This window comes from Pseudophryne corroboree, chromosome 1 (assembly GCF_028390025.1).
Source record: "Pseudophryne corroboree isolate aPseCor3 chromosome 1, aPseCor3.hap2, whole genome shotgun sequence".
In the NCBI taxonomy this organism is placed as follows: Eukaryota; Metazoa; Chordata; class Amphibia; order Anura; family Myobatrachidae; genus Pseudophryne; species Pseudophryne corroboree.
This window is the reverse complement of record NC_086444.1, coordinates 703,852,080-703,873,068: the sequence shown is the minus strand read 5'-3', so window position 1 is coordinate 703,873,068 and position 20,989 is coordinate 703,852,080. Positions and strand designations below refer to the sequence as shown.

General features: G+C 46.4%; 1 protein-coding gene across 7 annotated transcripts in view; it reads right to left on the bottom strand.

Annotated features, from left to right (window-relative positions):
- The window catches only part of ZBTB7A (zinc finger and BTB domain containing 7A), a 216,830-nt gene extending 196,053 nt beyond the window's left edge, over positions 1-20,777 (bottom strand). For 2 of the 7 annotated variants that reach the window (XR_010175784.1, XM_063914859.1), the window contains exons 1-2: positions 19,325-19,447; positions 16,997-18,123 (exon numbers count right to left, since the gene is read on the bottom strand). Coding sequence is in view for 6 of the 7 variants with exons in the window: in XM_063914859.1 (XP_063770929.1) it covers positions 16,997-18,111 (1,115 nt within the window). In the remaining variant the exon portion in view is untranslated. Of the gene's footprint in view, positions 1-14,588; positions 15,096-16,996; positions 18,124-19,324; positions 19,450-19,889; positions 20,107-20,434; positions 20,654-20,679 lie in introns of those variants that run through there. The other 5 variants (XM_063914860.1, XM_063914856.1, XM_063914857.1 and 2 more) reach the window with 5 other exon arrangements.
- Positions 20,778-20,989: the final 212 nt, after the last annotated feature.

Below are 20,989 nucleotides of genomic sequence, written 5' to 3'. Positions count from 1 at the left end.
TTCTGGCAGAAATGGACAACGCACTTACTCTTGATGCCAGGGTGCAAATATCCCTCTGTGCATCTCGCATATATAGTAATGCATCCTTTAAATGCTCTATAGTCAATAATATACTGTCCCTATCCAGGGTATCAATATTTTCAGTCAGGGAATCCGACCAAGCCACTCCAGCGCTGCACATCCAGGCTGAGGCGATTGCTGGTCGTAGTATAACACCAGTATGTGTGTATATACCTTTTAGGATATTTTCCAGCTTTCTATCAGCTGGTTCCTTGAGGGCGGCCGTATCAGGAGACGGTAACGCCACTTGTTTTGATAAGCGTGTGAGCGCCTTATCTACCCTAGGGGGTGTTTCCCAACGCGCCCTAACCTCAGGCGGGAAAGGGTATAATGCCAATAATTTATTAGAAATCAGCAGTTTTTTTATCGGGGGAAACCCACGCTTTGTCACACACCTCATTTAATTCATCTGATTCAGGAAAAACTATGGGTAGTTTTTTCACACCCCACATAATACCCCTTTTTGTGGTACTTGTAGTATCAGAAATGTTCAAAGCCTCCTTCATTGCCGTGATCATGTAACGTGTGGCCCTACTGGACATTACGTTTGTCTCGTCACCGTCGACACTGGAGTCAGTATCCGTGTCTGGGTCTGTGTCGACCATCTGAGGTAACGGGCGCTTTAGAGCCCCTGACGGTGTTTAAGACGCCTGGACAGGCACTAACTGATTTGCCGGCTGTCTCATGTCGTCAACAGTTTTTTGCAAAGTGCTGACACTGTCACGTAATTCCTTCCATACTACCATCCAGTCAGGTGTCGACTCCCTAGGGGGTGACATCACTATTACAGGCAATTGCTCCGCCTCCACATCATTTTCCTCCTCATACATGTCGACACAATCGTACCGACACACAGCACACACACAGGGAATGCTCTGATAGAGGACAGGACCCCACGAGCCCTTTGGGGAGACAGAGGGAGAGTTTGCCAGCACACACCAGAGCGCTATATATATGCAGGGATAACCTTATATAAGTGTTTCTCCCTTCTATAGCTGCTGTATATGTATTTTCTGCCAATTAGTGCCCCCCCTCTCTTGTTTTACCCTGATTCTGTAACAGGACTGCAGGGGAGAGTCAGGGAGCCGTCCTTCCAGCGGAGCTGTGAGGGAAAATGGCGCTTGTGTGCTGAGGAGATAGGCTCCGCCCCCTTTTCGGCGGCCTTTTCTCCCGCTTTTTTTAGGAAAACTGGCAGGGGTTAAATGCATCCATATAGCCCAGGAGCTATATGTGATGCATTTCTTTAGCCATATAAGGTTTAAAACATGTTTTATTGCGTCTCAGGGCGCTCCCCCCCAGCGCCCTGCACCCTCAGTGACCGGAGTGTGAAGTGTGCTGAGAGCAATGGCGCACAGCTGCAGTGCTGTGCGCTACCTTATTGAAGACAGGAACATCTTCTGCCGCCGATTTTTCCGGACCTCTTCGCTCTTCTGGCTCTGTAAGGGGGCCGGCGGCGCGGCTCCGGGACCCATCCAGGCTGAACCTGTGATCGTCCCTCTGGAGCTAATGTCCAGTAGCCAAGAAGCCCAATCCACTCTGCATGCAGGTGAGTTCGCTTCTTCTCCCCTTAGTCCCACGATGCAGTGAGCCTGTTGCCAGCAGGTCTCACTGAAAATAAAAAAACCTATTTAAAACTTTTACTCTAAGCAGCTCTGGAGAGCTACCTAGCATGCACCCTTCTCGGCCGGGCACAAAAATCTAACTGAGGCTTGGAGGAGGGTCATAGGGGGAGGAGCCAGTGCACACCAGCTAGTCAGAAAGCTTTTACTTTTGTGCCCAGTCTCCTGCGGAGCCGCTATTCCCCATGGTCCTTACGGAGTTCCCAGCATCCACTAGGACGTCAGAGAAATTGGATTTTAATACCTACCGGTAAATCCTTTTCTCTTAGTCCGTAGAGGATGCTGGGGACACTTCAAGAACCATGGGGTATAGACGGGATCCGCAGGAGACATGGGCACTTTAAGACTTTCAAATGGTGTGACCTGGCTCCTCCCTCTATGCCCCTCCTCCAGACTCCAGTTTAAGGAACTGTGCCCAGGGAGACGGACATTTCGAGGAAAGGATTTAATGTTAATGTTAAACCACGGCGAGCATCTTACCAGCTCACACCTCAAGCATGCCGCAGAATGTGGCATTCAACAGAACACCAGCCATCGGCATGAAGAATTTGCAGCAATATGCTGACAAAAACCTTAACACAACCTGTGTGTAACCACAACCAATAACGGCAGATACAGTACGCACTGGGACGGGCGCCCAGCATCCTCTACGAACTAAGAGAAAAGGATTTACCGGTAGGTATTAAAATCCTATTTTCTCATACGTCCTAGAGGATGCTCTGGACACTTCAAGAACCATGGGGTTTATACCAAAGCTCTAGAATGGGCGGGAGAGTGCGGATGACTCTGCAGCACCGATTGACCCAACATGAGGTCCTCATCAGCCAGGTTATCAAACTTGTAAATTTCACAAAAAAGTGTTTGAACCCGACCAAGTAGCTGCTCGGCAGAGTTGTAATGCCGAGAACCCCCGGGCAGCCGCCCAGAACAAGCCCACCCTTCTAGTAGAATGGCCCTTCACCGATTTCGGTAACGGTAATCCAGCCGTGGAATGAGCATGCTAAATCGCACTACTGATCCAGCGCGCAATGGTCTGCTTGGAAGCAGGACACCCAATGTTGCTGGGATATACAGGACAAACAGAGTCTCTGTTTTCCTAATCCGAGCCGTCCAGGTGACATAATTTTCAAAGCTCTAACCACATACAGACACTCTGACTCAGCGAAGGCGTCAGTAGCCACAGGCAACACAATATGTCGGGTCCTGTAGAAAGAGGACAACCCCTTCGGTAGAAAACACTGACGTGTCCTCAATTCAGCTCTATCTTCATGGAAGATCAAATAAGGGCTATTGTGAGATAAGGCCCTCAACTCAGACACCTGCCTAGCAGATGCCAAGGCCAACAGGATGACCGCTTTTCAAGTGAGAAACAGCAACGTCACCTTCTATAAAGGTTCCAACCCACGTGATTGAAGGAACTGCAACATCACATTAAGAACCCAAGGTGCCACTGGAGGCACAAATGGAAGGAAGACTGAACTTCCGGAAGGGAAGCCAATAGTTTTTGAAAGAAAATTGCCAATGCAGAAAACTGGACCTTAATGGAGTCCAATTACATGCTGCATTCCCTCCAGCCCGTAGGAAATGGAGAAAACACCCTAACTGAAAATCTTCCGGTGAAGCTTTCTTGAATTTATGGCAAGACACATATTTTCACCAAAGATGGCGGCAACGTTTAGACGTTACTCCTTTCCTGGCCTGAATAAGAGTGGGGATGACTCCCTTGGGAATACCCTTTCGGGCTAGAATCCGGCGCTCAACCGCCATGCCGTCAAACGTAGCCGCGGCAAGTCCAGGTACACTCACGGCACCGACCGTAGTAGGTCCTCGTGAAGAGGAAGAGGCCCAGGATCCTTTTTTTTTTTAGCTCCTAAAAAAAAAAACGGGCCCCAAGCCCTCTTTGGCCAGACTGGGCAATGAAATTTTGCCCGAAACCTCGTTCTTCTTATGATCCCGAGAACTTTTGGGAACAGTGGAAGTGGAGGGAATACATAAACTGACCGGAATAGCCACTGGGTCACCAGTGCATCTATTACTATTGTCCAAGGGTCTTTTGACCAGGAATAATATTTCTGAAGCTTCTCGTTGAGACGAGATGTCATCATGTCTATTTGAGAAACTCCGCAAAGACTTGTCACCTCTGCGAAGCCTTCTTGGTGGAAGTTCCACTCTCCCGGCTGGAGATCGTGTCTGCTGAGGAAGTCTGCTTCCCAGTTGTCCACTCCTAGAATGAAAATTACCGACAGAGCCCTTACATGTTTTCCTGCCCAGAGGAAAACCTTCTTCAGCTCTGCCATTTCCGCTCAGCTTTTCATTCCGCCTTGCTGTTACATTATCCAACTGGACCTGCACGGGATGATCTTGAAGAAGATGTACCATTTGTTGAAGACCTTTGTAAATGGCTCACAATTTCAGCATGTTCATCTGAAGGCAGGCTTCCTGACTTTAGCTTTTCCATGGTAGCTTTTTCCTTGAGTGGCAGCTCCTCAGCCTCGGAGACTTGTATCCGTAGTTACCAGGACCCAGTCCTGAATTCCAAACCTGCGTCCCTCTAATAGGAGCGAGCTGTGTAGCCACCACAGGAGTGAACTCCTGGCATTCGACCACAGGACTATCTTCCGGTGCATGTGTAGGTGGTATCCACTTTATCAACAGGTCCCACTGGAATACCCTGGCATGGAACCTGCCAACCTGTATGGCCTCGTAGGCAGTCACCATTTTTGCACTGATGGATCGACACTCATGATGGTTTCAAAACTAGTATTACCATTTTCTGGATTTCCAGAGCCTTTTCCACCGGAAGAAAAACTCTCTGAACTACCCTGTCCATAAACATCCCAAAAGACAAATAACTTTCCTAGAAAATTTATGATCCAACCGTGTTGTTGGAGTATCGACAGGGAGAGCTCGATGTTTTGTACCAAGCGCTCACTGGACCTCGCCTTTATGAGGAGATCTTCTAGATAAGGAATTATATTGACTCCTTCTTGAGGCGGGAGGACCATCATCTCCACCAACACCTTGGCGAAAACCCTCGGCGCCGTGGAGAAACCGAAAGGTAACGTCTGGATTGTAATGGCAATCCTGGACCGCGAAACTCAGATAAGCCTGGTAAGGAGGATAAATAGGAACATTCAGGTAAGCATCCTTTACGTCAACTGACCCCCTGTAATCCCCCTCCTTTAGACTGGAAATAACTGCCCCCAGTGATTCCATCCTGAACATGAAACGTTTAAAAGATTTTAGGTTCAGGATCGGTCAGACCGAGCTGTCCGGTTTCGGAACTACAAAGAGGCTTGAATAAACCCCACCCTTTGTTGTGACCCAGGCACCAGGACTATGCCCTGGTCCTGACAAAAATGTGAATCACCTTTATAAGTGCTTCTCTCTCTGAAAGAGACATTGGCAAGGTCAATTTAAAAAATCAGCATGGGGAAACATCTTGAAACCCCAGTTTGTATTCCTGGGACACTATTTGTAACACCCAGGGATCCAGGTCAGATTGACTCCAATCCTGACTGAGCAGTTTTTAGACGTGCCCCCACCCGAGCTACCTCCCACGAGGGATCCCCAGCGTCATGCTGTAGCCTTGGCAGAAGCAGGGGTAGACTTCTGTTCTTGGAACCTGAAGCCTTTGTAGACATCTTTTCGTCTCTTCCCCGTCCTGCGAACAAGGTGGAAACGTCTCGCTGTACTTACAGGGCCGAAAAAGGACTGCATGTGAGAGTGATCTTTTTTTTGCCGGTGCAGGTGCAGAGGGCAAAAATGTTGACTTACCTTCGGTAGCCGCCGAGACTAATGCATCCAGTCCATCGCCAAATAAGGCGTCCCCTTTATATGGGAGAGCCTCCATATTTCTCTTTGGAATCTGCATCCGCGTTCCACTGGCGAATCCCCAACGCCCGCCGATTAGCGGCTTGTGAACTCAAGAGTCCGATATCTTTCATTGCTTCTAGCATATAGGCGGCAGCGTCTTTGATATTCCCTAACTTAAGGAGCATCTCATCTATATCAATCGTGTCAACTTCTGAGGACACGCTTTCTGACCATTTTTCAATAGTGCGACTCACCCACGCGCAGGCAATAGTGGGTCTGAGCAGTGGACCATTAGCAACATAAATGGATTTTAATGTAGTTTCCATCTTACGGTCTGCCGGCTCTTTTAGTGAAGCCGTGCCAGGTGCAGGGAGAATTACCTTCTTTGTCAACCTGGACAGTGCACTGTCTAACACAGGGGGTGACTGCCGGGAAAGAATATATTAAGCACGTGGGAGGGAGTTGATCTATTTCCCTGGAGTCCCCATCATTGACACAGGACTCAGAATCCGTGTCGGTAACAGTAGTCATAACATTTAAATGGACTTTATGTGACCCCGAGAGGGTCGCCTGCAGATGGAAGAACAGAATGCTGACCAACATATCTTCTACATATTCAGCATGCAGCATTAGATACAGCCTTATCTAATCTCCTATTGATATGATGCATACCACCACGTATATCATCCACCCATGTAGGCTCTTGGTGTGCCACCACCTTACAACTCTGCGTCCCCAAACGGTTTCCTCCGTGAAGGAACTCCCTGCCTCAGATATGTCACCCACGTGTATCACACACACACCTACAGACACACTGGGACTAATAGGGGACAGACCTCTGTCAGAGGGACACAAAAAAGATTAGCCAGCTCACACCCTAGTGTAAACACACAAATCTGCAAAATATATCATAAACAGACCTGCAGCGCTTTATAATATATTATAATACAATACAAGCACCGTATACCTCGCCCCCCCCCCCTTTTTTTTGTACCCTGACACAAGTCAGTAGTGAAGGGAGGACCAGCATTTCTCTTGAGGAGAAAATGGCGCTGAGAAGTGTGCTGGCTTAGTGAGGAAAAAGCCCCGCCCCCATAATGGCGCGCTTCTCCCGCTCAATTAAATAATTAATCTCACTGGCAGGGGTAGGACAGAGTGTGTTTATGCCCCTTTTGCCAAAAACTAGTGTTTTATCTGCCCAGGGCGCCCCCCCTGCGCCGTGCACCCTGCCTATGTCTAGCAGTGTATTGTGTGGGCTGTGAGGAGGAAGCTCCGGCCCCTCAATGGCGCGCTTCATCTGACTTCTGGCTCTGCAAGGGGGGTGACGGCGGGCTCTGGGAATGAACCCCTAGGCGTACCTAGTGTTCCAAACCCTCAGGAGCTAATGTGTCCTGTAGCCAAAGAAGCAGAGCCTTTAAACTCACTAGAAGTAGGTCTGACTTCTCTCCCCTAAGTCCCACGAAGCAGGGAGACTGTTGCCAGCAGTCCTCCCTGAAAATAAAAAACCTAACAAAGTCTTTTCAGAGAAACTCAGTAGAGCTCCTCAGTGTGCATCCAGTCTACCTGGGCACAGATTCCAAACTGGAGTCTGGAGGAGGGGCATAGAGGGAGGAGCCAGGTCACACCATTTGAAAGTCTTAAAGTGCCCATGTCTTCTGCGGCTATACCCCATGGTTCTTGAAGTGTCCCTAGCATCCTCTAGGACGTATGAGAAATTACAGTTGTTGCCAGCTGACTCAATTTTGACGTAAATGTTGCCCAAAGAGTATTTTTGTGATGCAGTCTATGGGGAGAATTTGTTTTTTGGGTGCCAGCAGCTCACATATAAATGGACGGGCGCTATTTAATTGTTTGTGGCGATGGGCCTGAATATCACGGGCACACATTATTTCTGCACGCACCCTCCTGGAGTTTAGTAGAAATCTGCAAAAAGTCAGGTTTTGGGCACCCAAACTGCTGTTTCGGCAGCACGCCCAATACTTTGCACGTGTTTAGTCACTTTATGCGTCTAAACTTGGTGCATATGAGCATGACAATAGCGATAAGTATTACTTAACAGAAGCACACCCATCTGCAGAACAAATTAATATCGCTGGTCGGGTGCCTATTTCATAAACGCGCCTATGGCATATATATTTCAGCAAGTAGTATGGCAGCACTGGTTACAAATGCAAATATACAGAACTGTGCACTTCTTTGGACACAACAATTTAAGAATAAATATTATAAACTGGGTTTATTTTGCCTACAACATCTATAACATGCAGACAGGTTTAGCTATATATAGGGTAAATAATATAATCCCTGATAAGTAGCCTGTTTTCGGGTGCCACGACCCATGTTAACACATAGGTCCGGAAATGTATTCCAGATTGTATGTGTAACCATTAATTTACTGGGTGAGAAAAAGGGGCTCTAATTGAACAGCCCTAGACATTAAAGCCCGAGGCTACCACCCTTTTTCACACTCGGTAAATCATCAGGGCTAATTGAATTTCCAAATAATAGTATAAAAATAAAAGTGATCAATGTTTACATGCATATACTTGCCATAACGGTGGAATTAGTAATATGCATCCATTAAGCTAAAGCAAACTTGATTAAATCACACTGGGCCTAAATCGGAGTATCACTGGAATGTAGCCAGGGTTGCATTCTAATCTTAACTGTACATATGCTGAGCGAACGCAAAACACAAGTAATGACTACTATGCCTGTGAAAAGAAAACAGTAAGTCGTTGCATTGCAAACACATGAAGACGTGTGTATTGTCAATTCATCATTCCGTTAGCAAAATAATCGCAATCCAAATGCAGCCATATATGAAACTGCATGTGTATCGTGGGGCCAATTCAGTAAGGATTGTGAAAATTACAAATTTGCAAAAATTGCGAGCAATCGTAAAATTGCGAAAGCACGCCCAAATGGAAAAACTGCAACACTAATTTAATGTTACAAAAAGAAGGCGGGCTTGTGAAATGTGCAAATATTGCGAAGCCCTAAAAAAATAAGTATTATTTGCGTATAAATTTACAATTTACGCATTTTTTGCTTACATGTTTCTGATGTTGCAATTTTTGCAAACAACTGTGTTTTAACCTCAAATATTGCACTACCTACTTTCCGATCCTAAAAAAAAATGGTGTTGCTGTTCTTGAACATATGTTTGTGTGTGTAGCGATATATAAAAAAATTAAAAAAAATAACCAAATGTATGTGGGTATGTTTTGTTAACAAAAAAGGTGTTGGTTGCTTAAAAAGCATAAAAAAAATGTTATGAAGCTAAAAGACATTAAGCAGATCCTACAAACAAAATGCTTGGAAATGTTAATTAACGTTGGCTTTTTAAAAATAGTGTGGTTGTCAAACCTTGATTGTTAGTAAGTGTAAAAACAATTAGGTTACTAACCTATATTTTATAAAGAAACATGTGTTACAGAGTTTAAAGCTGAAAAGTTCCTTTTCCCAACAAGTGGGAAAAAGAGTTGAGGCGCTGATATGAAAATATAATGAATAAACAAACCATATAACAGTATATAATTAATGATTTATTAAAACTAAAAAAATGTTTATATACAAACATTTTTTTAGTTTTAATAAATCATTAATTATATACTGTTATATGGTTTGTTTATTCATTATATTTTCATATCAGCGCCTCAACTCTTTTTCCCACTTGTTGGGAAAAGGAACTTTTCAGGTTCTTTTTGCTTTTTAGTGGGACGAGCACACCCACTTTTAGAGGCTGCAGATATCAAAATATTATCAGCTTGCGCTGGGTTACTCTTCTTTAAAAGAGTTTAAAGCTCCCTTACATGTTTAGAAGTTTCAATACAGCTAAATAAAGTGTGTTGTGGTCTGAGATGTGAGCTTCTTCAGCTGGGTGTAATGAAGCAATGATTGCAGTATACGTCGAACAGTCTACAACTGAGGCCAGCTTGTGCAGATTTTAAGGTAGACCTGTAGTCACTCAGAAACTGCACACCATAAATGTGCGATCAGTTGTAAAAATTGCGAATGCACCACCCACCGAACATCAGCATACGCCCACAATACGCCCCTGATCGTAGTTTTCGCGAGTCCAGCCCTTTAATACGCCCTCTACACGCCTACTTTTCGTAGTACATACGCAGTTATTGCTTCGTCTCAGAAGTTGCATTTTATTTCTCAGTTTTGTGGTATATGGTGCAGATTTTGCGATTTTCCACATTTTCTGCGATTTTTACTGCTTTGCGATCCTTGCTGAATTAGGCCCCATGTCCACTGTTTTCATTAAGGAGTGCTGGTATCACTACAGAAAGTAGCAGCACTAATATGGCACAGGCCAACATATTTACTTCTAATCATTATGCCATATGTCTAAAAATAGGATTTTAAATACCTACCTGTAAATCCTTTTCTCGTAGTCCATAAGGGATATTGGGGACAGATAGTACAATGGGGTATAGACAGGTCCAAAGGAGCCAGTGCACTTTAAATTTCTTCAACTGGATGTGCTGGCTCCTCCCCTTTATGCCTCCTCCTATAGGTCAGTTATAGGTAAAACAGTGCCCGAAGGAGAATTACATACTTGAGAGAAGGAACATAACAACAATAAGTGTGGTGAGATTTATACACCAGCACACCAAAACATAACCGGGCCAGCAACGGCTGGCAACATCAACAGCAACAGCTGATCAGGTAACACCTAACAGAGAACCTGCAGAAAGTCACCGCACAGAGGCGGGTGCCCAATATCCCTTATGGACTACGAGAAAAGGATTTACCAGAAGGTATTTAAAATCCTATTTTCTCTAGCATCCATAAGGGATATTGGGGACACATTAGTACGATGGGGATGTCCCAAAGCTTCCAGAATGGGCGGGAACGTGCAGAGACGTCTGCAGTACTGCCTGCCCAAACTGGGTATCCTCTTTGGCCAGGGTATCAAATTTGTAGATCTTCACAAAGGTGTTCTTCCCTGACCAGGCAGAAGCTCGGCACAGTTGGAGGGCCGAGACTCCACGGGCAGCTGCCCAGTAATATCCCACCGATCTCGTAGAGTGGGCCTTCAGAGACTTAGGAACAGGCATGACTGTCGACACATAGGCCTGTTGGATAGTAAGCCGAATCCCACGAGCAATAGACTGCCTTGAAACAGAGCAACCCTTCTTCTGCGCATCATACAGCACGAACAAGGAATTCGTCTTTCTGATCCGAGCTGTCCTCTTGACATATATCTGCAAGTCTCACACTGCATTCAATGTCTCCGGAGGGACAGAAGTGCCAGAACTGGATGGAATCACAATAGGTTGATTCAAGTGAAACGCGGAGACTACCTTCGGCAGGACCTGCTGTCTAGTCCTGAGCTCCACTCTGTTCTCGTAAAAGACCAAGTAGGGACTTTTACACGATAAGGCCCATAATTCTGAGACACATCTAGCAGAAGCCAGGGCCAGTAACATCACTGTCTTCCACGTGAGGTACTTGTCTTCTACCGTCATCAGAGGTTCAAACTAGAAGGACTGTAGAAAGTGTAACACCACATCCAAACCCCAAGGTGCCGTAGGCGGCACAAACGGAGGTTGTATGTGAAGCACCCCTTGCAAGTAGGTCTGAACTTCTGGCAGGAGAGCCAACTTCTTCTGGAAGAAGACGGAAAAGAGCTGAAATCTGGACCTTAATGGATCCAAGACGTAAACCATTATCCACTCCCGTCTGCAGGAAATGAAGGAATCTCCCCAAGTCGAATTCCGCAGATGGATATGTGCGTGCCTCGCACCAAGAGACATATCTCCGCCAAATACGATGATAGTGTTTTGACGTCACAGATTTTCTGACTTGCACCATAGTGGCAATGACTTTTTTGGAAAGCCCTTTGTGAGATAGGATGTTCCGCTCAACTTCCATGCCATAAAACAAAGCCGCCGTAAGTCCGGGTACACAAATGGTCTCTTCTTAGCGGCAGAGGCCAAGGGTCCTCTATGGACATGTCCAGAAGAGCCGTGTACCACGCTCTTCGGGACCAATCCGGGGCAATCAAGATTGCCTGCACTCCTTGATGCCTGATCCTCTTGAGTACCCTGGGGATCAACGGAATTGGAGGAAATAGGTAGACCAGCTGGTAAGGCCAAGGCGTTGTCTGCGCATCCACTGCGCTCGCCTGAGGGTCTTTGGTTCACGAGCAATAGCAACGAAGCTTCCTGTTGAGACGAGAGGCCATCATGCTGATCTGTGGGCAGCCCCACCTGTCGATGATCTGTTGAAACACCTGATAGTGTAGTCCCCACTCTCCTGGGTGGAGATCGTTGCGACTGAGGAAGTCTGCTTCCCAGTTGTCCACCCCCAGAATAAAGATTGCGGACAGTGCTCCTACATTTCTTTCTACGCAGAAGAGTATTCTTGACACTTCTCGTATGCAGGCTGTTTTTTGTCCCTCCTTGTTGATTGATGTACGCCACAGCCGTGGCATTGTCCGACTGGACCTGGATCACCCGATCTCTGAGTAGAGGGGAGGCCTGAATCAGAGCATTGTAGATGGCCCGAAGTTCCAGGATGTTGATCGGAAGGATGGCCTCTTTGGCAGACCACCTGCCCTGGAACCGTACACCCTGGGTGACCGCTCCCCATCCTCTCAGACTCACATCCGTCGTGAGGAGGATCCAATCCTGAATCCCAAAGCGTCAACCTTCCTGCAGGTTGGAAGACTGTAGCCACCACAGGAGTGAAATCCTGGCCTGGGGTGACAGCCGAATCATCTGGTGCATCTGAAGATGGGTGCCGGACCACTTGTTCAGGATATCCAATTGGAACGGTCTGGCATGAAACCTTCTGAACTGTATCGCCTCATACGAGGCCACTATCTTTCCCAACAATTTTATGCAAAGATGAATGGATACTCGAGCAGGTCAGAGCATCATGCGAACCATTTCTTGTGTTCTCACTTTTTCTTCTGGGAGGAACACTTCTGTGCTACTGTATCCAGGAACATCCCCAGAAACAGGAGCCGCTGAGATGGTTCCAGGTGGGACTTCTGCAGATTGAGGACCCACCCGTGGTGAGACAGAAGTTAGATAGTGCGATCTATATGGAACAATAGAAGCTCCCTGGAACTCGCTTTTATCAGGTGATCATCCAGGTATAGAATTACGTTGACCCCCTGGACCCTGAGCTGAAACATCATTTCCGCCATCACCTTCGTGAACACCCTCGGAGCTGTAGACAGGCCGAAGGGTAACGCCTGAAACTGGTAGTGATCATTCAGTAGAGCGAACCGCAGATCGGCCTGATGAGGAGGCCAAATTGGGATATGGAAGTAAGCGTCCTTGATATCCAGGGACACTAGGAACTCCTGTTGGTCCAGGCCTGCGATCACTGCTCTCAAAGGTTCCATCTTGAATTTGAAAACCTTCAGGTAAGGATTCAAGGACTTCAGATTCAGAATGGGTCTCACAGACACATCCGGTTTTGGTACTACGAACAGACTGGAGTAGTAACCCTGTCCTCGTTGTTGTAGGGGTACTGGATCAATGACCTGGGACTGGACCAACTTGTTTATGGCCAGTAGTAGCATACCATGCATATTTTCCAAAGCTGGTAAGCCTGATTTGAAAATTTGTTGGGGAGGAGCACCGTCCAACTCCAGCTTGTAACCCTGAGAAAAAGAAAGAACAACTGCGCCTGAGATTCGCGGAGGGTAGAAAAATAATATTAAACCTAAATATAAAAACCACTGTGTGTCAATGAAACAATAGACTATTTAAATATAAAATAATGTTATAATTTTATAGGTATGAGTTACAAAAACAATTAAAAAATATACTGTGCACAGTACGCAAATTATATTGGATAATTCAATACAACATAGTAATGTAGCAATTAATGGGACAACATTATTCCATATGCTATGATTCTATAGGTATCAATTTTATAGATCTGGATATGTCCATTTGAGCTCAATGTTATAAAGTGAGAAATTAGGCACCTGAATTATCAACCAGTCTCTCAAGGTTTTATATGGAGATCTCAGTGGGTGTGTGTCCTATGATCAAAAGTCTCTTCATATAGTCCAAATGTGGAAAGTGCGCTTTATGGGGGTGATTCCAAGTTGATCGCAGCAGGATTTTTGATAGCAACTGGGCAAAACCATGTGCACTGCAGGGGAGGCAGATATAACATGTGCAGAGAGAGTTAGATTTGGGTGCGGTGTGTTCAATCTGCAATCTAATTTGCAGTGTAAAAATAAAGCAGCCAGTATTTACCCTGCGCAGAAATAAAATAACCCACCCAAATCTAACTCTTTCTGCACGTTATATCTGCCTCCCCTGCAGTGCACATGGTTTTGCCCAGTTGCTATCAAAAATCCTGCTGCGATCAACTTGGAATTACCCCCTTTGATTTTAGTTGTCGGGTGAAAATACAGCTATATTCGTACCAAAAGTGGCTGGAAGGAAGCCATTACCAGACCAGGTAAGTGTGGCGTCCCACCGTGCTGATTACCTGATCCTAATTGCGAGGGAGAGCCGAGGCCAGGCTGTGCTCACCTCGTGTACGGCTGCTGGATCACTTCCAATACGGACCGCTGTCAATAGTGAGGGTCGGCCGGCGGCGTTCCCATCTAGCGCCGGGCAGCGCTGGCTGTGGTTCTCACACCTTTAGATAATCTCACCGGAGATTGTGCATATAGCAAGTGTTCAGAGGTGGCAACAATAGGGAGGAGTTCTAAAGTGTTTCGTCACGCTCACGTGACTTTCTTAAAGGTATGATTCCTGTTGCCAAGATCTGCGTTTTATACCTTATCCACAGAGCACCTGTATTATGTTGTAATCACAGGGTAAGGAAGTCATGGTCATTTAACTTAATTGAACACAATCTTATCATGTCCTCTACGGACACCGCAGCACTACATAAAACAATATAACAATATAAAAATATAACAGTATAAAACAACAATGTTAATAAAACTGCATTAAGCAGCATAATTGTTTCACAATTATATTGAAAAGCGACACACAGTGGCATGTTTTTATAGATAATATAGAATAGAAAAAAAGAAATATATATTGAAAGAGAGAGGGAAGAATTATGAAAATAGTAAATATTAAACATAGGGGTACATTATCAAAATACAATTTATATGTATATGGATAATTTAAAAATAACTCTAGATATAATGAGCCGAATGATCAGAGATATGATACATACAGAGGTTAATTGGACAAATACGGTAATATATAGAATTGTCCGAGAGATAAGGTCCCTTACCCAAGCATCTTGGCAGGAACCATTCCAGATGTGGCTGTAGTGATGTAACCGAGCTCCCACCACGAGATCCCCTCAGGGTGGGTGGGCACCGTCATGCTGAAGTCTTTGCGGAAGCAGAACTGGTGCTCTGGTCCTGAGATCCGGCAACGGCTGGTTTCTTAGGTTTTCTTCTGGAGCCTCTAGCTGCGTTGGAGGCCCCCCCGTCCCTAGATCGAAATCTGGAGGACCGAAAGGATTGAGTAGACGATCCCAGGTAGGTACGTCTAGCAGGCGGAGCCCCCGAAGGGAGAAACTTGGATTTCCCAGCAGTAGCTTTGGAAGTCCATGCATCCAATTCACCTCCAAAGCGCCATTCACCTATGAAGGGAAGAGATTCCACATTACATTTGGAGTCAGCATCAGCAATCCACTGACGCAACTATATGGCTCTGCGCGCAGACACAGCTATAGCCGTGGTCCTAGCATTAATATTGCCAATCTCTTTAAGAGAGGCACAGAGGACTCTTGCCGTGTTCAAAGTGGTCTCAATTTTCTTATCTGCCGAGTCCTTTACCGTAAAGGAGCCCGGAGCAGGAAGAACCGCCTTTTTAGAAAGGCGAGAGACTGAGACGTCTGCTACTGGAGAATCTTCCCAGAATTTCCTGTCTTCAGGGGCAAAGGGGAAGGTATGCAAAAACCGCTTGGACACCTGAAATTTTTTATCTGGAATTTTCCAGGCTATTTTAAATAAATCATCCAATTCATTGGAGTCAGGAAACGTGACTGTCATTTTGTCTTGTGGGAGGAAAAATTACTGCTGATTATTAGCATCCTCCAGGGGAATCTTTAACACATCCCGAATAGCCAATATGAGGGATTCAAAACCCTGTGTAGGTGTGGCGTCCCCACTTATGGGATCCACATCATCCCCATCATCCTGTATATCATCGTCAGTATCTGACAGTAGTGCAGGTAAAGCACATTTTTATGCACCTGCAGTAGACAGGGGGGAATGTTTAGCAGCTAGATTTGCCACTGCTTGTTGCAGTTCCTGAGTTTTATTGCCATTTGCAGTGAGTTGAGATGACATATCAGACATTATAGTTTTGATAGCCCCCAGCCAGGAGGGCTCTTGACTCTCCCCCACATCGTTATCAGCATTTTGTGAAGACTGACTACACTGCTCACATAATATTGAGCCAGATGAGATAGGGGAGAATCTAGCATTACATACACTGAATAACTTCTGTTTTACCATTGTGAAGAAGAAAAACAGGTACAATACGCATACAACACAGCCTGAAATACAATACAAGCCTGCCCGTTTGCATGTGAAAGGAGACACAGGAGAGAGGACACCAGTGCACCCAACGCTGTACAGCCCCAATGAGGATGTCAGCGTTTTACATATACATAACCAACAGTGAGACTGTCTTATGAAAATTCCCTCAGAGGAATGATATTTGTGCACAATATAGCGGCTCTCCCCCTCTACACCCGGTACCAGTGATCCAGCGTGTGACCGTTATGGAGGAGCTGCTGCTGCTTATGCAGAGGAAGGTGCCAAAATGCTGCTGAGCCCGCTCTGATGTAGCTCCGCTCCCCGTAACGGCGCCGGGGCTACTGTGTAATATTTATACTGGCCATGTCTCCCTATGTGTTTGTAGACTCACATAAATGCTTGGTACAAGAATATTTAGCCAGTCTCACGCAGGGGTTACAGCGGGTCCCCCCCAGGAGGGACCCATACGCCTCACCCGCGCTTCTGCCGCACAGTGAACCGGGGGACCCCCCTAGCGGGGTCCCCGGTGTGTACTCACCACCGATGATCACCTTCAGGCACCGTTAGGGGTATGCAGCATGCTGCGGCTGTGACAGCCAAGCGCCATGCCCCGCTGAACAAACAGCCCCTCAGGACGGTGGTCCTGCAGTGGGGAAGCGGCTCTGCACCTCAAGAGGCCGGTGACCGAAGAAAAATCTCTGGAGCTTGAAGAGTGTGCATCCTGTCCTGAGGGCACTTTTTTCTAACCTGACCTGTAGGAGGAGGCATAGAGGGGAGGAGCCAGCACACCCAGTTGAAGAAATTTAAAGTGTACTGGCTCCTTTGGACCCGTTTATACCCCATTGTACTAATCAGTCCCCAATATCCCTTATGGATGCTAGAGAAATAAACTTTCGCTATCTGTATTTGCTGCAACATCATTAATGGCTTAAGAAAAGAACAATGAAAACACGGCAAAAAACAATTTATCAAGCCTACGTACATTGGTCATCATTACCTGGTAAACCGGACCTTGCAGATAATACATTCATATGGCTTCTCCCCGGTGTGAGTCCGAATGTGCCGAGGCAGCTTTCCTGCTCCCTGAATAACTTTCTCACATATTGGGCACTTCTGAAAGGCTTTGGCCCTCATTTTCTTCTCCACTTTTTGACTCCAAGCCTGGTAACTAGCTGTCCCTTCTTCACCATCCTCTTCCTCCTCCTCCTCCTCATGAGGGCCACTGCGGAAATATTTCAAATAATAGTCCATAATTCCCTCTTCACCCCCATCTTCTGGACCCACACCCTCCCGCTGAGAAGCACTCATCATATGCTGCAATAAAGCACTTGCTGTCAGGCTGTCCATCTCATCCAAGCAGGGCCCTCCAGCTACACTTCCAATATATGGGGAACCTCCTGTGTCCTGCGCTTTAGGTCCACCATCCAGATTTTCCTCTTCTATCAGGAATCTATAATGGCCATTATGTGAGGGGATACAGGTTTGGTCCTTGTCTCTCTCTTGCCACCCATCCATATGTTGCCCCTCTGACCCATTGCTTTGTAAAGCATGGTGGTAACCCTCTTCTAATTTGGATGATTGCTCCGTTTCTTCAGTCAGTGGACAAGTGCTGTTGAAAGGACTCCCTTCCCGCGTCTTGCTCTGAAAATACTCCAGATATTCCTGTGCCCGTGCCAAGTTTTGTGGATCACCTAAATTCTCTGGGTCTCTCTGGCCTAAGAAGGGGCCATCCAAAAGGTCAGCACATACATTCCGGACAGCTCCAATGTCCAGCAAACGTGAGGCATCTAAGATCTCACCCACGTTCCCTGCACTCAGTGTTAAGGTGGCTGTGTAAGCAAAGTCAAGAAGAGCAGAGAGGGATTCAGCGGTTACAAAGTCCAACTGATAGACAGTCAGTCGCTCAGCAGCCGGACCTGAGGTGAATAACTGGCGAAAGTAAAGGCTACAGGCAGCAAGGACGGAACGATGTGCAGGGAAATCCCGACCTTGGCAAAGAAGAAGTACATCACATAACTCCCCTCGCTGTCGTTGCCCATTCAGGGCACAAAGAACATCGCTACCATGGTCTGGAAAGGGGATTCCAATAGGACCATCATCAGAAGATGCCATACTGCCTTAACCCTGTATAAAATTGAGAAAGAGGGAGTATGTATCATAAAAAGGTATTATACACTAAGATTGTGAAACAGAATTCTATGAAATATTTCAATTTGGAAATAAAACAAGGAAATGAGTGTGCCACATTTCTTTGCAGAGATGATCTGTTAAAAACCTAAAGTATTATATTCAAGGGAAGTAGTGTCGATATTAGAGGCAAAAGACACTCACTTTTTGAATATAGTTTTGCAAACATGAAGACTAATGTAGGAAGAAGAAAGCTGCAAGACCTACTTTATAAAGTGAGATATTCCATCTTTATTTTAGCCACACGTCCTAACCTAAGTCAGGCCTCATTAACAAACTGGCCTGACAATTTTTGCATGAAAAAGAAAATGTTTTGACAACCAGAAAAATAAAAATGGAAGTCAAAAGACAGCAAATACATCATGCTCATCTTTTAAAGTGATTCACTTCAATTGAATCATTCTTTCTATGTGTGCTGCAATCTTCTTTACTGTACATCACTAGTGCATAAAATACCCTGGGTTAAAGCGGATTATAATGGTAATACACTGGCTACCATGTAAAAAAAAAAAAAAACCCACACACTCTTCAACCACGTTTTTGAATGATAAATAGAATGAGACTGTGTTATAGAAGGATGCTGGCAGAGTTGCACTTTTTTCTTTCGAGTGAAGTTACCTCAGGCTCTGCCTATGACAAGCAGAAATTAGATGCCCCACCCTGTAATCCAACAGGGGGATATGGACCCAAGATATAACGCAAAGTCTGATTGGCGATTATTTGACCACACTTTTCACACATAACTTTAAAAAGTGAGACCTTTGTGTGGCTTGGTACAGCAATGTCACAAACAGAACTGTCACATAACTAGTGGGAGTGGAAGTCCCTGTGCAGCTGGATACAAGCAGTACAGCATTGGATTACTGAACCTAATCATGACCTGTCTCATATCTGTTTACAGCAGCCTCCGTCTAAAGTCTCAATCATGAGCTCAGCAGCCTCCTTATCCCTGTCAGCACACTGTATACTCTGTCACTTTGACAACACTCCTATTTGCTAAACATGACCATACTGCTTTGCCTCAGCATGACCTGGCATAGCCCTTCCCCCACATATCTACAACTCTGCCACTCAGTACGTGCATGACCCGGAGACCCCCTTCCCTGGTGGTATCCCCCTATACCCCCCACTCTCACACCTGTGTCTGTATCGGGTCCAGCTGCTCCCCCACAGCAGGGAGGCTCTGAGCTCACGGACACACACACGGAACAGTCACTGGCAGACTGGCATCTTGCCACCCCCCACCCACCCTTTCTGAGGTGGGGCCTTGTGCTTCCCGCGCATGAGGGGGAACGAGTTCACACTCACAGCTACAGCTCTATGGTGGGGTTGATGATAGTAGTAGTCCATCCTGCCCCTCTATATAGGGTACATTACACACTGGCATTGGGTCTGCGCAGACGGTATATCTCATGACAGGCAGATGTGTATCAAACACTCAAGAGACCTCATTCCCCTGACCATCCTGTATTCTCCCACTTACTACCCATAAGGGCATAGCTATATACTGCGGGGACCTGTGTGTGAATATACTGTGCAATACATTGTCAGCAGCACACTGCCACACACGCTGCTGAGTACAAGCCTGAGTACAAGTATGGGGAAGACGATTGGGCATGCAAAGTATATACCAATTACAAAATAACTAGAGAGAATAATATCCTGTTTATTGGTAGCATACGAGCATCCATCAGCACATTTACCATGGTACTTCCGATAGACCTAGCTGTGTGACAGAATGGCAGCCGCAGCCCTAATAAGACATGACACATATACGACATGACAGCGCGCTGCTGGGTGTAATGCTGTTGGCTGCACATCCTGGACTCGGGAGCAGGAGGCAGAATGAGGGGCTCTGCTGCGTCTCACAGATAGGGAAGGGTTAAAGATCCTCACAACAAGAAGCAGGAACTTTGTGTGACAGCCAGTGCTGAGAGTGCCCTATTGCCCCCTCCCATCGCAGGCTTCTCCTATTGGCTGCCGGGTAATGTTACCAGCAGTCCCTCCTCCTCTGTCTGGGGCCAGCCTTGCTGCACAGTACCTTGGGAGATGCAGTCCACTCCACTCTGACTGAGTCACCTGCAGCGGCGCAACCGTGGGGGAACTACAAGTACCCCATGTATGCACACACTGGGCTCCGCCTCCTCCTACACGCACACGGTACCCCCCTCCGCAAAGCTGCTCAAACGAATGCGCGATAACGGCACAGAAGCCGCGGCAACTTCTCTCTATACAAAGATGTACTCACAAAATAAACCGGGCCAGCATCATCTGTCTATGGTGCAGGGACATGTGCTATCTATGGCACTGACAGCTCAGTAAGGGCATGGGGGTGTAAGTAATCATGTCAGTGGCAGAACTCGTGGAGCGGGAATGATTATATGCTGTGGCTGCAACAGGGTTAATTGGTCCTGTGATCACCTCCCACAGTGGGTGCTTTCAGGAGTGGCGGCCCGGCTGGTGAGTTGTGGGCGGTGCGCGGCTGCTGCCTACCTGCTGCTAGGGGAGAGGTAGATAGCCTATGTGCAGGCGCTGCGCACACACACTGACTCCTGCGCCGCCGCCGCTGATCCCTTCCTGGTCTGTCTGTGTAAGAGGGCGAGGGGGTACTCCCTTCTCTTAAAGGAGAAGTGGTACTCCTTCCCTGCGCTCTCCCATCACTTGTGTGAGAGCTATCACAGACCCTCCAACATGACCCGCCCCACTAGGTACAAAATGCTCTGTTTCTGGACTTCCCTCTTAATTTATGATTTCCATCACCTGTGTTGAACTAGTTAAATGATAAGAAAGCTGTTTCTTCACA